General features: G+C 45.0%; 1 protein-coding gene across 1 annotated transcript in view; it reads left to right on the top strand.

The window, feature by feature from the left end:
• The first annotated feature begins 344 nt into the window (after positions 1 to 344).
• Positions 345 to 21,583, top strand: part of LOC110486154 (beta-1,4 N-acetylgalactosaminyltransferase 1) — a 34,379-nt gene continuing 13,140 nt past the window's right edge. The window contains exons 1-5 of the mRNA XM_036938113.1: positions 345 to 539; positions 19,779 to 19,924; positions 20,152 to 20,295; positions 20,636 to 20,742; positions 20,885 to 20,922. Of these exons, the coding sequence (XP_036794008.1) occupies positions 19,779 to 19,924; positions 20,152 to 20,295; positions 20,636 to 20,742; positions 20,885 to 20,922 (435 nt within the window). The 5' untranslated portion in view covers positions 345 to 539. The remainder of the gene's footprint in view (positions 540 to 19,778; positions 19,925 to 20,151; positions 20,296 to 20,635; positions 20,743 to 20,884; positions 20,923 to 21,583) is intronic.

Raw genomic sequence — 21,583 nt, 5'->3', positions numbered from 1 at the left:
AGCAGCATGCCGAAAACCAGCCCAGCCTCACACATTCAATTCGCGCATATATGTACAAAATGTATTTCAACAGAATTCGTGCGCTTTTGTTTATTTTTGTGTGGTTCAATTCGTTCAAAAATACACGAATTTATGTGCTACTTAATTCGTGCGAAAAAAACACGAATTTCACCAGTAGGCGACACACAAGCCTTTGCAACAACCGTACCTTTCAAAGCACCAAAATAACAAGGGTTACAAAAGCATCTCTCTCCACTGAATACAGGCGGTTGACGTCAACAACCCTTATTGAATATTCAAAAAACGATTACAATAATGACGTAACACCAATATAAAGAAATGATAGACTGGAGATGGATAGACAGCCGCTGTGCTGCTTTGCGGACATCGACTCCCATTGTTAGGGCAGAGAGACGTGTTCCTTGTCAATATATCCATAATCTTTGGTTTACCCTCTGATCATATCTGCTGTGGATTTTCTTTTTTCAATAGTTAAATGACTAGACAGACTGGACCATCGTAGAATTGTGTGCAAAAAGGTTTGTATTTTAGCCTTACTTTTCACTTAGCAGTTTTAAAATTTTGTTAGATTTTTCCGTTTGTATAGACTAGTAGGCGTAAATAGTTTTAAATGACTGTTTTGTATTGTCTGGAAACTCACTTAGAATTCGCTTGCAGTAGGTCTCTTACAAAAGAGAAGCCGTTAAACAGAGGTGCCTAGTTCTTCTTCTTTTGTTGATATCAAGTAACGTGCAACCTAACCCTGGCCCTGATATGCAATGTATCCAAACCCCCTCTGATTTTAAATCAAGATCTGGTTTTGGTATTTTTCATTTAAATGTACGCAGCCTGTTGTCAAATTGATGGGGTTAGGATTTTGGCTAAATCAACTATTGCAATTGTGTTTTCTGAAACCTGGCTGAGCAAGTCTGTTTTTGATAAGGATATTTGTATAAATGGTTACAATGTTTATCGCACTGATCGAGTTAAGAAAGGTGGGGGTGTGGCTATATATGTAAAAACTAAATTCCCTGTAAGTGTGGCAAAGTGTGAAACTATTTGTAAACAATTAGAATTTCTTGCTTTGAATATTGAGGTTTCAAATAGTCTCTCTATAACTGTGATTGGCTGTCTGACGTCTCTGTTCTCGGTGATGCATTTTCTTCTTTGACGCACCTTATGTCTAAATTTCTTTACAGTGAAATGATCTTGATTGGTGATCTCAACTGGTGTTGGTTAAAGCCGGTGTCTGATGATTTAAAAATGTTTTGTAATTCTATGAATCTTACCCAGTTGATTAACTCACCCACTCGCCCAAATCTTAAATGCCCAGATAAATCTACTCTGATTGATTTGATATTGACAAATGTTCCACAGTGACCAATGTGCTGTTGTTGCTGTTAGAGATACTACGGTTCCTAAAACAAACCCACGTTTTATTCGTAAGAGAAATTTGAAGTGTTTTAATGAGCAGGCTTTCTTTCATGATTTGTTTTATTTTGACTGGAGGAAGATTGAGTTTATCCCTGATGTGGAAACTGCCTGGAAATTCTTTCATGATGTTTTTTTCCAAATAGTAAACAAACATAACATTGAACCTGCGGAATGGGGTAAAGGGCGGGATAATCCATGGTTTTCTTCTGAGCTGTCTTGTATTATTCACGACCGTAATGTAGCCTGGGCTAAAGCAAGGAAATCATGTTCTGATGCTGATTGGCTTATTTTTAGGCAGTTACGAAACAAGTATTTTCTTCTCAGGAAGGCCAAGTCTGAATATTTTATGCCTGTTACCACTGATAACCTGAATGACCCTAGAGAGTTTTGGAAGGCTATTAAGTCTATTTCTGGTAACAGTAATGTTAATGAATTACCTTCATGTGTTTTGAAGGACTCTGTTGCTATATATGACAACTGAAATGCTGAATTGTTTCAATGAGCACTTTGTTTCATCTGGTAGGCTGCTTGATTCAGTGTCCTCTGTCTCTGTACAACCCTGTGTGGATGAAACAGTGAGAGCTGGTCAAACTTTTAGTTTTTTGCCATTCTCAGTGCAGGTGATACATAAAAGCCCTGAAATCCTTAGATCAGAGAGCCTGCAGGTCCTTATCTTTTGGATCCCTGCTTTTTAAATCTGGCAGTTGATTTCATAGCTGAACCACTTACATATCTGTTCAATATAACCCTGGAATGTAATGATATTCTGGAAATCAGCATTTGTCCTACCACTTTTAAAAGGGGGAGATCCAACTCTTTTAAATAATTATAGGCCAATCTCAAAGCTGTCACCACTGGTGAAAATACTTTAAACCCTTGTGAGTGAACAGCTAAAATAGTTTTTATTTACTAACTCTTTTATCAATAATCCAAGATGGCGTAGCAGTCAGACGTCTTTGTCCTGTCGTGTCCCTTGTATATATTGTTTTACATATTTTTCGTCACATATCCTTTAAAATATTTTGCTAAACCTCAACTTCTAAATACTCTCCTGCAACCCGCCTCACCCAATGTGGTGTGGATCTTTTTTCTAAAGTATTTATATTTACTTCGGATCTGGAATCCCTCAACTGAAGCTAGCCAGCTGACTACCAGCTATCAGTCAGCAAATCATTGCCAGCGGTCATCAGCTAACCTTCAGCTCGGAAAGCTCTGGCCAGTTCGAACAACGTGACTCTAACCAGAGCATAACGGACCTATTATTTTTATCCCCGGATTCCTACCGCAAACTGAACATTTTCATCTGGATCTTCACAACTAGCTGACCGCAATCCCGGATGACTACTCCTGGCTAGCGTTTCCATCCCAGAGCAAACACCAATTAGCTTGAAGCTAGCCCGGCCAGGGCTCCTGTGCTACCACCGAAGCATACTCCTGGACTACAATATCCGGACCCCTTCTACAGCCTGTACGGGGCATGGAACCCCACAGATCCCCTACGACTGGAATACCGACATAATCTGCCCGAGGACTCCAACAGGCCCCTCAGACGCGACGCCCGCTGAAGGCCCATTAGGCCTGCTAGCTACCTAGAGCTACTTGGAACCCTACTAATTCCACGACTGGTCTATCGACGTCACCGCACGAAGAGGCAAAAGAAAAACAGACTTACCCCCATCGCGACGTCCCCCAAAGGCTAACTTTTGAGCCCCTGCTATCTGCTTGCTTGCTAACCCGGTCTGCTAGCTGCTAGCTTGCCAGGCCCGGTCTGCTAACTGCTAGCTTGCCTGTCCGGTCTGCTAACTGCTAGCCCCTGCTAACTGCTTGCTTGCTAACCCGGCCTGCTAACTGCTAGCCTGCCCCGGTCTACACTCTGCCAACCCAGATGTCTTAGCCGTGTCTGAGACTTGGCTTAGGAAAACTACCAAAAACCCTGAAATAGCCCCCGTGATATGCAACTTTTCAGTGAAGTTAGGAACAAATATACACAGGCAGTTAGAAAAGCTAAGGCAAGCTTTTTTAAACAGACATTTTCATCCTGTAATAATAACTCAAAAAAAGTTCTGGGGCACTGTAAAGTCCATGGAGAATAAGTGCACCTCCTCCCAGCTGCCCACTGCTCTGAGGCTAGGAAACACTGTCACCACCGATAAATCCACCATAATTGAGAATTTCAATAAGCATTTCTCTACGGCTGGCCATGCTTTCCACATGGCTACCTCTACCCCGGTCAACTGCCCTGCACCCTCCACAGTAACCCGCCAAAGACCCCACCATTTCTCCTTTACCGAAATCCAGGTAGCTGATGTTCTGAAAGAGCTGCAAAATCTGGACCCCTACAAATCAGCCGCGCTAGACAATCTGGACCCTCTCTTTCTAAAATTATCTACCGAAATTGTTGCAACTCCTATTACTAGCCTGTTCAACCTCTCTTTCGTATCGTCTGAGATTCCCAAAGATTGGAAAGCTGCTGCGGTCATCCCCCTCTTCAAAGGGGGTGACACTCTAGACCCAAACTACTACAGACCTATATCTATCCTACCCTGTCTTTCTAAGGTCTTCGAAAGCCAAGTTAACAAACAGATTACTGACCATTTCGAATCCCACCATACCTTCTCCGCTATGCAATCTGGTTTCAGAGCTGGTCATGGGTGCACCTCAGCCACGCTCAAGGTTATAAACAACATCATAACCGCCATTGATAAGCGACATTACTGTGCAGCCGTATTCATCGACCTGGCCAAGGCTTTCGACTCTGTCAATCACAACATTCTTATTGGCAGACTCGACAGCGTTGGTTTCTCAAATGATTGCCTCGCCTGGTTTACCAACTACTCCTCTGATAGAGTTCAGTGTGTCAAATCGGAGGGCCAGTTGTCCGGACCTCTTACAGTCTCTATGGGGGTGCCACAGGGTTCAATTCTCGGGCCGACTCTCTTTTCTGTATACATCAATGATGTTGCTCTTGCTGCTGGTGATTCTCTGATCCACCTCTACGCAGACGACACCATTCTGTATACTTCTGGCCCCTCTTTGGACACTGTGTTAACTAACCTCCAGACGAGCTTCAATGCCATACAACTCTCCTTCTGTGGCCTCCAACTGCTCTTAAACGCAAGTAAAACTAAATGCATGCTATTCAATCGATCACTGCCCGCACCTGCTCGCCCATCCAGCATCACTACTCTGGACGGCTCTGACTTAGAATACGTGGACAACTACAAATACCTGGGTGTCTGGCTAGACTGTAAACTCTCCTTCCAGACTCACATTAAGCATCTCCAATCCAAAATTAAATCTACAATTGGCTTCCTATATCGCAACAAAGCATCCTTCACTCATGCTGCCAAACATACCCTCGTAAAACTGACCATCCTACCGATCCTTGACTTCGGTGATGTCATTTACAAAATAGCCTCCAACACTCTACTCAGCAAACTGGATGCAGTCTATCACAGTGCCATCCGTTTTGTCACCAAAGCCCCATACACTCCCACCATTGCGACCTGTACGCTCTCGTTGGTTGGCCCTCGCTTCATACTCGTCGCCAAACCCACTGGTTATCTACAAGTCTCTGCTAGGTAAAGCCCCGCCTTATCTCAGCTCACCATAGCAGCACCCACTCGTAGCATGCGCTCCAGCAGGTATATCTCACTGGTCACCCCCAAAGCCAATTCCTCCTTTGGTTGTCTTTCCTTCCAGTTCTCTGCTGCCCATGACTGGAACGAATTGCAAAAATCTCTGAAGCTGGAGACTCACATCTCCCTCACTTGCTTTAAGCACCAGCTGTCAGAACAGTTTACAGATCACTGCACCAGTACATAGCCCATCTGTAAACAGCCCATCTATCTACCTACCTACCTCATCCCCATACTGGTATTTAATTATTTATTTTGCTCCTTTGCACCCCAGTATCTGTACCTGCACATTCATCTTCTGCCGATCTACAATTGCAGTGTTTAATTGCTACAGTGCATTGCAAAAGTATTCGGCCCCCTTGAACTTTGCGACCTTTTGCCACATTTCAGGCTTCAAACATAAAGATATAAAACTGTATTTTTTTGTGAAGAATCAACAACAAGTGGGACACAATCATGAAGTGGAACGACATTTATTGGATATTTCAAACTTTTTTAACAAATCAAAAACTGAAAAATTGGGCGTGCAAAATTATTCAGCCCCTTTACTTTCAGTGCAGCAAACTCTCTCCAGAAGTTCAGTGAGGATCTCTGAATGATCCAATGTTGACCTAAATGACTAATGATGATAAATACAATCCACCTGTGTGTAATCAAGTCTCCGTATAAATGCACCTGCACTGTGATAGTCTCAGAGGTCCGTTAAAAGCGCAGAGAGCATCATGAAGAACAAGGAACACACCAGGCAGGTCCGAGATACTGTTGTGAAGAAGTTTAAAGCCGGATTTGGATACAAAAAGATTTCCCAAGTTTTAAACATCCCAATGAGCACTGTGCAAGCGATAATATTGAAATGGAAGGAGTATCAGACCACTGCAAATCTACCAAGACCTGGCCGTCCCTCTAAACTTTCAGCTCATACAAGGAGAAGACTGATCAGAGATGCAGCCAAGAGGCCCATGATCACTCTGGATGAACTGCAGAGATCTACAGCTGAGGTGGGAGACTCTGTCCATAGGACAACAATCAGTTGTATATTGCACAAATATGGCCTTTATGGAAGAGTGGTAAGAAGAAAGCCATTTCTTAAAGATATCCATAAAAAGTGTCGTTTAAAGTTTGCCACAAGCCACCTGGGAGACACACCAAACATGTGGAAGAAGGTGCTCTGGTCAGATGAAACCAAAATTGAACTTTTTGGCAACAATGCAAAACGTTATGTTTGGCGTAAAAGCAACACAGCTCATCACTCTGAACACACCATCCCCACTGTCAAACATGGTGGTGGCAGAATCATGGTTTGGGCCTGCTTTTCTTCAGCAGGGACAGGGAAGATGGTTAAAATTGATGGGAAGATGGATGGAGCCAAATACAGGACCATTCTGGAAGAGAACCTGATGGAGTCTGCAAAAGACCTGAGACTGGGACGGAGATTTGTCTTCCAACAAGACAATGATCCAAAACATAAAGCAAAATCTACAATGGAATGGTTCAAAAATAAACATATCCAGGTGTTAGAATGGCCATGTCAAAGTCCAGACCTGAATCCAATCGAGAATCTGTGGAAAGAACTGAAAACTGCTGTTCACAAATGCTCTCCATCCAACCTCACTGAGCTCAAGCTGTTTTGCAAGGAGGAATGGGAAAAAATGTCAGTCTCTCGATGTGCAAAACTGATAGAGACATACCCCAAGCGACTTACAGCTGTAATCGCAGCAAAAGGTGGCGCTACAAAGTATTAACTTAAGGGGGCTGAATAATTTTGCACGCCCAATTTTTCAGTTTTTGATTTGTTAAAAAAGTTTGAAATATCCAATAAATGTCGTTCCACTTCATGATTGTGTCCCACTTGTTGTTGATTCTTCACAAAAAAATACAGTTTTATATCTTTATGTTTGAAGCCTGAAATGTGGCAAAAGGTCGCAAAGTTCAAGGGGGCCGAATACTTTCGCAAGGCACTGTATATTGTAATTACTTCGCCACCATGGCCTATTTATTTCCTTAACTTACCTCATTTGCACTCACTGTACATAGACTTTTTGTTTTATTTTGTTCTACTGTATTATTGATAGAATGTTTTGTTTATTCCATGTGTAACTCTGTGTTGCATGTGTCGAATTGCTACGCTTTATCTTGGCCAGGTCGCAGTTGCAAATGAGAACTTGTTCTCAACTAGCTTACCTGGTTAAATAAAGGTGAAATAAAAATAAAAATGTACCAATCGGGCTTCAGGAAGAAGCATAGCACAATTACAGCAGCCATGAAGGTTTTAAATGATATCACTGAAGCCCTTGACAAAAAACAGCACTGTGTCTCACTTTTTATTTGTCTCTAGGGCTTTTGTTACAGTTGATCATGCTATACTAATGCAGAGATTGTCGAGTGTAGGTCTTTCAGAGCATGCAGTTGCATGGTTTGCTAACTATATGTCAGATAGAACTCAGTGCACTCAATTTGATGGGCTTATGTCTGTTAAATTGTCTGTTTAATGGTGTGCCCCAAGGCTCTGTACTTGGTCCTCTCTTATTCACAATTTATATAAATGATTTAGAAAAATGTTAAATGCGCAACTTCATTTTTATGCTGATGATACTGTTATTTACTGTTGTGCCTCGTCTCTTACAAAAGCTTTCCTGAACTTGTAAACAGCTTTTTATACTGTTCAACATATCTTGTGTCAATTGAAGCTTATCCTCAATACTGACAACTAAACTAATGATGTTTTCTAAAGCAAGAAATAGACCTCTGAACCTTTCACCTATTACTACCTGTCAGGGCAAGGAGATTGAGGTTGTAACCTCATAATAATATATTGGAATTTTAATTGATGACGGCCTCTCGTTTAAATTGTATATTCAACAATTTACAAAAAAATTTAAGCTGAAATTGGGATTTTATTTTAGGAATAAGGCCTGTTTTTCTTTTGAAGTCAGAAGGAGGCTAGTATCAGCTACATTTATGCCTTTACTAGACTATGGGGATATTTTACAGTGCCTTGCGACAGTATTCGGCCCCCTTGAACTTTGCAACCTTTTGCCACATTTCAGGCTTCAAACATAAAGATATAAAACTGTATTTTTTTGTGAAGAATCAACAACAAATGGGACACAATCATGAAGTGGAACAACATTTATTGGATATTTCAAACTTTTTTAACAAATCAAAAACTGAAAAATTGGACGTGCAAAATTATTCAGCCCCTTTACTTTCAGTGCAGCAAACTCTCTCCAGAAGTTCAGTGAGGATCTCTGAATGATCCAATGTTGACCTAAATGACTAATGATGATAAATACAATCCACCTGTGTGTAATCAAGTCTCCGTATAAATGCACCTGCACCCAGGGTCTGGGTGGGCATCTGTCCGCGGTGGCGGCTCTGGTGCTGGACGTGGCCCCCACTTCACCGTAGTCTTAGTCCCCCACCTTGTCCGCTTCCGTGGCCTCCTCACCATGGCAACTCTTCTCAATGGACAGAGGGGCGGCGGCTCGGGACAGAGGGGCAGGGGCTCTTGGCTGAGGGGCAGGGGCTCTTGGCTGAGGGGCTCTGGGCTGAGGGGCACTGGCGGCCCCTGGCTGACTGGCGGCACTGGCGGCCCCTGGCTGACTGGCGGCCCCTGGCTGACTGGCGGCACTGGCGGCCCCTGGCTGACTGGCGGCACTGGCGGCCCCTGGCTGACTGGCGGCAGTGGCGGCCCCTGGCTGACTGGCGGCACTGGCGGCCCCTGGCTGACTGGCGGCACTGGCGGCCCCTGGGCGGCGCTGGCGGCCCCTGGGCAGACGGGCGGCGCTGGGCAGACGGGCGGCGCTGGGCAGACGGGCGGCTCAGGCGGCGCTGGGCAGACGGGCGGCTCAGGCGGCGCTGGGCAGACGGGTGACTACGGCGACGCGGACAGACACCCACCCAGACCCTCCCCTATAGGTTAAGGTTCAAAGATCCCGGATGAGCCCCCACTTGTCCTAGACCCTGCGTCCCAAATTGACACAGCCACTGCGTCCCAAATTGACACAGCCTCTGCGTCCCAAATTGATGAGGGGTTATGTGTTCACACCTGCCTCTGATTGAGAACCATATCAGGCCAAACATAGAACTAGACAAACTAGACATGTAACATAGAATGCCCACTCAGATCACACCCTGACCAACCGAAACATACAAAGCAAACTATGGTCAGGGTGTGACAGTACCCCCCCCCCCCCCCCCCCCCCCCAAGGTGCGGACTCCGGCTGCAAAACCTGAACCTATAGGGGAGGGTCTGGGTGGGCATCTGTCCGCGGTGGCGGCTCTGGTGCTGGACGTGGCCCCCACTTCACCGTAGTCTTAGTCCCCCACCTTGTCCGCTTCTGTGGCCTCCTCACCATGGCAACTGTTCTCAATGGACAGAGGGGCGGCAGCTCTGGACAGAGGGGCGGCAGCTCTGGACAGAGGGGCGGCAGCTCTGGACAGAGGGGCGGCAGCTCTGGACAGAGGGGCGGCAGCTCTGGACAGAGGGGCGGCAGCTCTGGACAGAGGGGCGGCTCAGGCGGCGCTGGGCAGACGGGTGGCTACGGCGACGCGGACAGACGCCCACCCAGACCCTCCCCTATAGGTTAAAGTTCAAAGATCCCGGATGAGCCCCCACTTGTCCAAGCCCTGCGTCCCAAATTGACACAGCCTCTGCGTCCCAAATTGATGAGGGGTTATGTGTTCACACCTCCACCAACCAACCTCCTCCCCAGACCTCAGCAAACTTTGCGCATAGGAAGCAATATTTAACACACTGCATTATCGCATTCATGCAAAACACTCACTTACACTACTGATTACACACACCATTGTATATTTTCCTTAGTTGCTTTAGTTAATAAATATGTATTTTGTTACTCCTTATCTCCACGTTGTCTCCCTTTGTTACGGGCTTTGAGCCAGTTCGTGACACGACTATATCCCTGACAATAGGTGTAACCAGACCTCGCCTTCTTGTTTAAAAACTCAACCATAATTTAACTAGGCAAGTCAGTTAAGAACAAGTTCTTATTTATAATTAAGGCCTACTCGGGACAAACCCTATGTCATTTGCGCAACGCCCGTTTTGTGGTAATTTTACCTGATATGCAGCAACTATTGATATAATAACATCATATTAAACATGGAGTCACGCGATGGCATTGCGTGGTACCCCTAATATGACTCAGGAAAGCATGCAGTTTATTAGGCTACAGGTCAAATATGTTATGAACTTCACAGGGTGGTGAAAATGATGTGATGGGTTTCATACTACAATAAATATCGAGGGTCTTATTCTGGTGAAATCATGATGCAGTGCCTTTAACCACTGTGACACTCGGGAGCTACCCTTGAGGAATGTTTATCTCGTTACAATATCCCTGTCAATAGGTGTAACCAGACCTCACCTTTTTTTAAATGCAACCTTAATTTAACTTGGCAAGTCAGTTAAGAACAAGTTCTTATTTACAATGACGGCCTACTCGGGCCGAAACCTAACGACGCTGGGCCAATTGTGCGCTGCCCTTATGGGACTCCCAATCACGGCCGGATGTCATACAGTCTGGATTCAGTCTGGACCAATAACATTTGATTTGGTAGCATACAATTATAGTCCTACAAAGCTTTCCAGTTTCAATGACTCACCCAATGATGTGTAGCTCACTCACTGACCGTAGCCGACGCGCTCCTGCCAAAAGCCTATCTTTCTCGTTCTGTGTAGTTCGTAAAAAACAATGTTCGCACAATAGGCCTATTTGGACGTCTCTAAATTATTTTCGTTGCCTACAGACAGAAGTCTTTTTTAAATGTTTTATTATTGAAACTTTATTTAACTAGGCAAGTCAGTTAATAACAAATTCATATTTACAATGACAGCCTACCAAAAGGCAAAAGGCCTCATGCGGGCACCGGGATGGGATAAAAAATAAATGATATTAAAATATGGGACAAAACACACATCACGACAAGAGACAACACTACATAAAGAGAGACCTAAGACAACAACATGTCATGTTGTGTTGTTTAACATGCTAACAACATAGTAGCAACACAACATGGCAACACCACAAAACAGAGTGTAAACATGATTGGGCACAGACAACAGCACAAAGGGCAAGAATTTAGAGACAACACCATACATTAATGCAAAGCAGCCACAGCAGTCAGTAAGTGTCCATGATTGAGTCTTTGAATGAAGAAATGGAGATAAAACTGTCTAGTTTTAGTGTTTTCATGCAGCTTGTTCCAGTAGCTAGCTGCAGCGAACTGAAAAGACAGGTGACCCAGGGATGCGTGTGATTCAGGCCACCAGAGGTACCGAATCCTGGAAAATAGGTTCCGCAACGAAACAGTCCAAAACTGAAATTTATTTCGATATGATTACTATTATATCAATATTTCCGCATAAAGCCGTTTCCACCGCCATTTCTTGCATAATTACTTTTACAGACACACACAGATCCCACCATGTCAACGAACAAATTCGGTCGGCATTTATAAAATTGTACCGAAACTTCCTGTTTTCATCACAGCTGTCATTACTTTTTTTTAAATATATGGTATGCCTTTATTTGCATAAAAACTGTGGTTGGAAACGTGATTGAAACTTTTGGCAAAACAATTAATAATAAGCTGCTACTTTAACTTCACTTTTGTTTTTCATGACCCTGTCATTCAAAGATAATTCGTAAAAATCCAAATAACTTCAGATGTAATGGTTTTCTGTATAGGAAAGAGAGTCGGACCAAAATGCGGCGTGGCTATTGAGATTCATGTTTAATAAAACAAAGTAAACACGAATCAATACAAAAACAATAAACGTAACGTGAAAACCGAAACAGCCTAAACTGGTGCAAACTAACACAGCGACAGAACAAGGACAATCACCCCCAACACCAAACAGGCTACCTAAATATGGTTCCCAATCTGAGACAATGACGAACACCTGCCTCTGATTGAGAACCATATCAGGCCAAACATAGAACTAGACAAACTAGACATGTAACATAGAATGCCCACTCAGATCACACCCTGACCAACCGAAACATACAAAGCAAACTATGGTCAGGGTGTGACAGTACCCCCCCCCCCCCCCCCCCCCAAGGTGCGGACTCCGGCTGCAAAACCTGAACCTATAGGGGAGGGTCTGGGTGGGCATCTGTCCGCGGTGGCGGCTCTGGTGCTGGACGTGGCCCCCACTTCACCGTAGTCTTAGTCCCCCACCTTGTCCGCTTCTGTGGCCTCCTCACCATGGCAACTGTTCTCAATGGACAGAGGGGCGGCAGCTCTGGACAGAGGGGCGGCTCAGGCGGCGCTGGGCAGACGGGTGGCTACGGCGACGCGGACAGACGCCCACCCAGACCCTCCCCTATAGGTTAAAGTTCAAAGATCCCGGATGAGCCCCCACTTGTCCAAGCCCTGCGTCCCAAATTGACACAGCCTCTGCGTCCCAAATTGATGAGGGGTTATGTGTTCACACCTCCACCAACCAACCTCCTCCCCAGACCTCAGCAAACTTTGCGCATAGGAAGCAATATTTAACACACTGCATTATCGCATTCGTGCAAAACACTCACTTACACTACTGATTACATACACCATTGTATATTTTCCTTAGTTGCTTTAGTTAATAAATATGTATTTTGTTACTCCTTATCTCCACGTTGTCTCCCTTTGTTACGGGCTTTGAGCCAGTTCGTGACACGACTATATCCCTGACAATAGGTGTAACCAGACCTCGCCTTCTTGTTTAAAAACTCAACCATAATTTAACTAGGCAAGTCAGTTAAGAACAAGTTCTTATTTTTAATTAAGGCCTACTCGGGACAAACCCTATGTCATTTGTGCAACGCCCGTTTTGTGGTAATTTTACCTGATATGCAGCAACTATTGATATAATAACATCATATTAAACATGGAGTCACGCGATGGCATTGCGTGGTACCCCTAATATGACTCAGGAAAGCATGCAGTTTATTAGGCTACAGGTCAAATATGTTATGAACTTCACAGGGTGGTGAAAATGATGTGATGGGTTTCATACTACAATAAATATCGAGGGTCTTATTCTGGTGAAATCATGATGCAGTGCCTTTAACCACTGTGACACTCGGGAGCTACCCTTGAGGAATGTTTATCTCGTTACAATATCCCTGTCAATAGGTGTAACCAGACCTCACCTTTTTTAAAATGCAACCTTAATTTAACTTGGCAAGTCAGTTAAGAACAAGTTCTTATTTACAATGACGGCCTACTCGGGCCGAAACCTAACGACGCTGGGCCAATTGTGCGCTGCCCTTATGGGACTCCCAATCACGGCCGGATGTCATACAGTCTGGATTCAGTCTGGACCAATAACATTTGATTTGGTAGGATACAATTATAGTCCTACAAAGCTTTCCAGTTTCAATGACTCACCCAATGATGTGTAGCTCACTCACTGACCGTAGCCGACGCGCTCCTGCCAAAAGCCTATCTTTCTCGTTCTGTGTAGTTCGTAAAAAACAATGTTCGCACAATAGGCCTATTTGGACGTCTCTAAATTATTTTCGTTGCCTACAGACAGAAGTCTTTTTTAAATGTTTTATTATTGAAACTTTATTTAACTAGGCAAGTCAGTTAACAAATTCATATTTACAATGACAGCCTACCAAAAGGCAAAAGGCCTCATGCGGGCACCGGGATGGGATAAAAAATAAATGATATTAAAATATGGGACAAAACACACATCACGACAAGAGACAACACTACATAAAGAGAGACCTAAGACAACAACATGTCATGTTGTGTTGTTTAACATGCTAACAACATAGTAGCAACACAACATGGCAACACCACAAAACAGAGTGTAAACATGATTGGGCACAGACAACAGCACAAAGGGCAAGAATTTAGAGACAACACCATACATTAATGCAAAGCAGCCACAGCAGTCAGTAAGTGTCCATGATTGAGTCTTTGAATGAAGAAACGGAGATAAAACTGTCTAGTTTTAGTGTTTTCATGCAGCTTGTTCCAGTAGCTAGCTGCAGCGAACTGAAAAGACAGGTGACCCAGGGATGCGTGTGATTCAGGCCACCAGAGGTACCGAATCCTGGAAAATAGGTTCCGCAACGAAACAGTCCAAAACTGAAATTTATTTCGATATGATTACTATTATATCAATATTTCCGCATAAAGCCGTTTCCACCGCCATTTCTTGCATAATTACTTTTACAGACACACACAGATCCCACCATGTCAACGAACAAATTCGGTCGGCATTTATAAAATTGTACCGAAACTTCCTGTTTTCATCACAGCTGTCATTACTTTTTTTTAAATATATGGTATGCCTTTATTTGCATAAAAACTGTGGTTGGAAACGTGATTGAAACTTTTGGCAAAACAATTAATAATAAGCTGCTACTTTAACTTCACTTTTGTTTTTCATGACCCTGTCATTCAAAGATAATTCGTAAAAATCCAAATAACTTCAGATGTAATGGTTTTCTGTATAGGAAAGAGAGTCGGACCAAAATGCGGCGTGGCTATTGAGATTCATGTTTAATAAAACAAAGTAAACACGAATCAATACAAAAACAATAAACGTAACGTGAAAACCGAAACAGCCTAAACTGGTGCAAACTAACACAGCGACAGAACAAGGACAATCACCCCCAACACCAAACAGGCTACCTAAATATGGTTCCCAATCTGAGACAATGACGAACACCTGCCTCTGATTGAGAACCATATCAGACCAAACATAGAACTAGACAAACTAGACATGTAACATAGAATGCCCACTCAGATCACACCCTGACCAACCGAAACATACAAAGCAAACTATGGTCAGGGTGTGACAGTACCCCCCCCAAGGTGCGGACTCCGGCTGCAAAACCTGAACCTATAGGGGAGGGTCTGGGTGGGCATCTGTCCGCGGTGGCGGCTCTGGTGCTGGACGTGGCCCCCACTTCACCGTAGTCTTAGTCCCCCACCTTGTCCGCTTCTGTGGCCTCCTCACCATGGCAACTGTTCTCAATGGACAGAGGGGCGGCAGCTCTGGACAGAGGGGCGGCTCAGGCGGCGCTGGGCAGACGGGTGGCTACGGCGACGCGGACAGACGCCCACCCAGACCCTCCCCTATAGGTTAAAGTTCAAAGATCCCGGATGAGCCCCCACTTGTCCAAGCCCTGCGTCCCAAATTGACACAGCCTCTGCGTCCCAAATTGATGAGGGGTTATGTGTTCACACCTCCACCAACCAACCTCCTCCCCAGACCTCAGCAAACTTTGCGCATAGGAAGCAATATTTAACACACTGCATTATCGCATTCATGCAAAACACTCACTTACACTACTGATTACACACACCATTGTATATTTTCCTTAGTTGCTTTAGTTAATAAATATGTATTTTGTTACTCCTTATCTCCACGTTGTCTCCCTTTGTTACGGGCTTTGAGCCAGTTCGTGACACGACTATATCCCTGACAATAGGTGTAACCAGACCTCGCCTTCTTGTTTAAAAACTCAACCATAATTTAACTAGGCAAGTCAGTTAAGAACAAGTTCTTATTTATAATTAAGGCCTACTCGGGACAAACCCTATGTCATTTGCGCAACGCCCGTTTTGTGGTAATTTTACCTGATATGCAGCAACTATTGATATAATAACATCATATTAAACATGGAGTCACGCGATGGCATTGCGTGGTACCCCTAATATGACTCAGGAAAGCATGCAGTTTATTAGGCTACAGGTCAAATATGTTATGAACTTCACAGGGTGGTGAAAATGATGTGATGGGTTTCATACTACAATAAATATCGAGGGTCTTATTCTGGTGAAATCATGATGCAGTGCCTTTAACCACTGTGACACTCGGGAGCTACCCTTGAGGAATGTTTATCTCGTTACAATATCCCTGTCAATAGGTGTAACCAGACCTCACCTTTTTTTAAATGCAACCTTAATTTAACTTGTCAAGTCAGTTAAGAACAAGTTCTTATTTACAATGACGGCCTACTCGGGCCGAAACCTAACGACGCTGGGCCAATTGTGCGCTGCCCTTATGGGACTCCCAATCACGGCCGGATGTCATACAGTCTGGATTCAGTCTGGACCAATAACATTTGATTTGGTAGCATACAATTATAGTCCTACAAAGCTTTCCAGTTTCAATGACTCACCCAATGATGTGTAGCTCACTCACTGACCGTAGCCGACGCGCTCCTGCCAAAAGCCTATCTTTCTCGTTCTGTGTAGTTCGTAAAAAACAATGTTCGCACAATAGGCCTATTTGGACGTCTCTAAATTATTTTCGTTGCCTACAGACAGAAGTCTTTTTTAAATGTTTTATTATTGAAACTTTATTTAACTAGGCAAGTCAGTTAATAACAAATTCATATTTACAATGACAGCCTACCAAAAGGCAAAAGGCCTCATGCGGGCACCGGGATGGGATAAAAAATAAATGATATTAAAATATGGGACAAAACACACATCACGACAAGAGACAACACTACATAAAGAGAGACCTAAGACAACAACATGTCATGATGTTGTGTTGTTTAACATGCTAACAACATAGTAGCAACACAACATGGCAACACCACAAAACAGAGTGTAAACATGATTGGGCACAGACAACAGCACAAAGGGCAAGAATTTAGAGACAACACCATACATTAATGCAAAGCAGCCACAGCAGTCAGTAAGTGTCCATGATTGAGTCTTTGAATGAAGAAATGGAGATAAAACTGTCTAGTTTTAGTGTTTTCATGCAGCTTGTTCCAGTAGCTAGCTGCAGCGAACTGAAAAGACAGGTGACCCAGGGATGCGTGTGATTCAGGCCACCAGAGGTACCGAATCCTGGAAAATAGGTTCCACAACGAAACAGTCCAAAACTGAAATTTATTTCGATATGATTACTATTATATCAATATTTCCGCATAAAGCCGTTTCCACCGCCATTTCTTGCATAATTACAAACTAGACATGTAACATAGAATGCCCACTCAGATCACACCCTGACCAACCAAAACATAGAAACATACAAAGCAAACTATGGTCAGGGTGTGACAGTAAAACCTGCAAAACCTGAACCTATAGGGGAGGGTCTGGGTGGGACTCTGTCCGCGGTGGCGGCTCTGGTGCTGGACGTGGCCCCCACTTCACCGTAGTCTTAGTCCCCCACCTTGTCTGCTTCTGTGGCCTCCTCACCATGGAAACTCTTCTCAATGGACAGAGGGGCGGCAGCTCGGGACAGAGGGGCGGCAGCTCGGGACAGAGGGGCGGCAGCTCGGGACAGAGGGGCGGCAGCTCGGGACAGAGGGGCGGCAGCTCGGGACAGAGGGGCGGCAGCTCGGGACAGAGGGGCGGCAGCTCGGGACAGAGGGGCGGCAGCTCGGGACAGAGGGGCGGCAGCTCGGGACAGGGGCGGTAGCTCGGGACAGACGGGCAGTAGCTCGGGACAGACGGGCGGCAGCTCGGGACAGAGGGGCGGCAGCTCGGGACAGAGGGCCAGGGGCTCTTGGCTGAGGGGCTCTTGGCTGAGGGGCTCTGGCGGCCCCTGGCTTACTGGCGGCACTGGCGGCCCCTGGCTGACTGGCGGCACTGGCGGCCCCTGGCTGACTGGCGGCACTGGCGGCCCCTGGCTGACTGGCGGCACTGGCGGCCCCTGGCTGACTGGCGGCACTGGCGGCCCCTGGCTGACTGGAGGCACTGGCGGCCCCTGGCTGACTGGCGGCACTGGCGGCCCCTGGCTGACTGGCGGCCCCTGGCTGACTGGAGGCACTGGCGGCCCCTGGCGGCACTGGCGGCCCCTGGGCAGACGGGCGGCACTGGCGGCGCTGGGCAGACGGGCGGCACTGGCGGCGCTGGGCAGACGGGCGGCTCAGGCGGCGCTGGGCAGACGGGCGGCTCAGGCGGCGCTGGGCAGACGGGCGGCTACGGCGACGCAGACAGACGCCCACCCAGACCCTCCCCAATAGGTTAAGGTTTTGCGGCCGGAGTCCGCACCTTTGGGGGGGGGGGGGGGGGTGGGGGGGGGTACTGTCACGTTCTGACCTGTATTTCCTTTGTTTTGTATTTATTTAGTATGGTCAGGGCGTGAGTTGGGTGGGCAGTCTATGTTTGTTTTTCTATGTTTTGGGTTATTTCTATGTTTCGGCCTAGTATGGTTCTCAATCAGAGGCAGGTGTCATTAGTTGTCTCTGATTGAGAATCATGCTTAGGTAGCTTGGGTTTCACTGTGTGTTTGTGGGTGATTGTCCTTGTTCCTGTCTCTGTGTTACTTTGCACCGGTATTAGGCTGTTTCGGTTTTCGTGTTACGTTTATTGTTTTTGTATTTGATTCGTGTTTACTTTGTTTCATTAAACATGTATCGCAATAGCCACACCACATTTTGGTCTGACTCTCTTTCCCATACAGAAAACCGTGATAACAGATCTTCATTGTAAAGGGTTTAAACACTGTTTCCCATGCTTGTTCAATGAACCAAACAATTAATGAACATGAACCTGTGGAACGGTCATTAAGAAAGTAACAGCTTACAGATGGTAGGCAATTAAGGTTACAGTAATGAAAACTTAGGACACTAAAAGAGGCCTTTCTACTGACTCTGAAAAACACCAAAAGAAAGATGCCCAGGATCCCTGCTCATCTGCGTGAACATGCCTTAGGCATGCTGCAAGGAAGCATGAGGACTGCAGATGTGGCCAGGGCAGTCAATTGCAATGTCCGTACTGTAAGACAGAGCTATAGGGAGACAGGATGGACAGCTGATCGTCCTCGCAGTGGCAGACCACGTGTAACAACACCTGCACAGGATCGGTACATCCGCACATCACACCTGCGGGACAGGTACAGGATGGTAACAATAACTGCCCGAGTTACACCAGGAACGCACAATCCCTCCATCAGTGCTCAGACTGTCCGCAAAAAGCGGAGAGAGGCTGGACAGAGGGCTTGTAGGCCTGTTGTAAGGCAGGTCCTCACCAGACAACACCGGCAACAACGTCGCCTATGGGCACAAACCCACCGTCGCTGGACCAGACAGGACTGGCAAAGAGTGCTCTTCACTGACGATTTGTGGTTTTGTCTCACCAGGGTTGATGGTCGGATTCGCGTTTATCGTCGAAGGAATGAGCGTTACACCGAGGCCTGTACTCTGGAGCGGGATCGATTTGGAGGTGGAGGCTCCGTCATGGTCTGGGGCGGTGTGTCCCAGCATCATCAGACTGAGCTTGTTGTCAATGCAGGCAATCTCAATGCTGTGCATTACAGGGAAGACATCCTCCTCCCTCATGTGGTACCCTTCCTGCAGGCTCATCCTGACATGACCTTCCAGCATGACAATGCCACCAGCCATACTGCTCATTCTGTGCTTGATTTCCTGCATGACAGGAATGTCAGTGTTCTGCCATGGCCAGTGAAGAGCCCAGATCTCAATCCCATTGAGTACGTCTGGGACATGTTGGATCGGAGGGTGAGGGCTAGGGCCATTCCCTACAGAAATGTCAGGGAACCTGCAGGTTGGTGGAAGAGTGGGGTAACATCTCACAGCAAGAACGGGCAAATCTGGTGCAGTCCATGAGGAGGAGATGCACTGCGATACTTAATGCAGCTGGTGGCCACACCAGATACTGACTGTTACTTTTTATTTTGACCCCACCTTTTTAATGCAGCTGGTGGCCATACCAGATACTGACTGTTACTTTTGATTTTGTCTTCTACAGATGGGCAGTCTTCGACAGATGGGTAGAGGCGCGCAGATACTTGTCCTAGCTATTTTCTGTCTGTCAGCATCAGTGATGTACTCCTTCATATTCCACTATAGCACAACAGAGGAAGACACAGATCAATTAGTTCCTCAGCAAATAAGGTACATTTTTATTTTTCAGCAACTGTTTGTTTGAGCTAAGTTATCGTGAAGGCTGAAATCACTTAGACATTTCAAAATGTAAAGGTACAACATACTTGTCTTTAAGACAGTTCTGCCATCGTGAAAATCAATAAAGTACTATACCAGTTTTAAAATTGTATATATTCAGCAATGGAACCTGTCCAGTTCTTATAGATCATGTTCTATTTGTCCCTCTGAATCAATAGAGCCTTACCATCCAGCAGTCCCAGACAACCCAATTGCATCTGTCAGGGAAGCGGAGTGTTTGTACTGAAAGATCATATTCCAAAAGACCAGTATGATGACATAGCCCAACGAAGAGCTGAGGAGTACAGGAAGCATCATATCAGGTGGGTAAAATACTACAAATGTAACCTGGTGTTATGGAAATCAAGTAGCTTGATTAGCGAGTAACCCTTTTCACCCCGATTCGGCTCATACCAGGCTCGAACTCGGGACCTCTGCTTCGCAACACTCGTGACCGCCCTCCTTAATAACAACATTTCAAGCTAACTGTGGAGTTTGTTTATTGCACTTCTTAATGACGTTACACTGGCAACCAGGTCATTTCTGGACATGATATTCTTCCAGTTCAAGAAGAATATCCACTAAGTTGATTGTTATGTCTTAAATATGCACATGCATGCTGTCCTCAGGAAACATGTATGGGACCATTTGATCTTCTCCTAGGACAAGCTCCAGTCTGAACAGGCTTATCTTTGCTCCATCCAACTCCCCTCTTCAGTATCCAATCCAGGGGTTCACTGTTGTCCCACTTCGGAAGACATTGATACCAGGTAGTCAATGCAAGGACCGCTTGTTTACGCAGCCTCCATCATCAATAAAGAAAAACTGTATACAGTATGTTCTCTGCAAAGTAGTTACACAATAGATTAGTAACTCAATATTTAAATTGTGCTATAAAAAATATTATTTCAGGTTTAGCTCTCCATGCAGCAAAAAGACAAAATTACAAGGTTGGTTCGAAACGCTTTGAATGTATAATGGACTTGAGGGTCTTATGTTCTCCATGTTGTAATGAACAACTGTTTGTTGGTGTTTGATTGGAATCTTTGGTAAGCCTTTACAGTAAGGGTAAGGGCAGGACACAAACAATGTCAATTTTACCCTTAATGTTAAGAGTTACCTGCTCTTTTTGGTGGTGGTTCTTTACATCAGGTGTCATATCTATCATTTTCTGCTTAGCTTTTACTTCATGTAGGGAGGAACCGGGATGAAAGTAACACTTCGTTTTTTCCTATTTACTCAGAGATCGATAGTGCTAGAGAAACCATATTTTATGATAAGCAACTTACAGTATCCTCTACCATTAGCAACTGTAATTAAATGTCTAGGACTAATCACTTTTAACTACAGAACGAAACTAGCATAATGCTACTTTTGTACTAGCCAGGCGGGTCTAAACTAAAAACAGGTTTGGGTCAAAATTAACAGCTGGCCAAAGTGCACAATATCTGTCTTATTTAAATTGTTCTGGTTTGCAATGCCCCTTACTTTCAACAAAGGTACTATCAGCCATAGGTTCTTGTTTGTGTCGATTCAATAAATAAGTACATGGGTTCGAAATTCATTCAAATTAACCATGCGTCAACATCACAATGTTGCGCAAGCACTATT

This window comes from Oncorhynchus mykiss, chromosome 12 (genome assembly GCF_013265735.2).
Source record: "Oncorhynchus mykiss isolate Arlee chromosome 12, USDA_OmykA_1.1, whole genome shotgun sequence".
Taxonomy (NCBI): Eukaryota; Metazoa; Chordata; class Actinopteri; order Salmoniformes; family Salmonidae; genus Oncorhynchus; species Oncorhynchus mykiss.
This window is presented reverse-complemented; position numbering and strand designations above follow the sequence as displayed.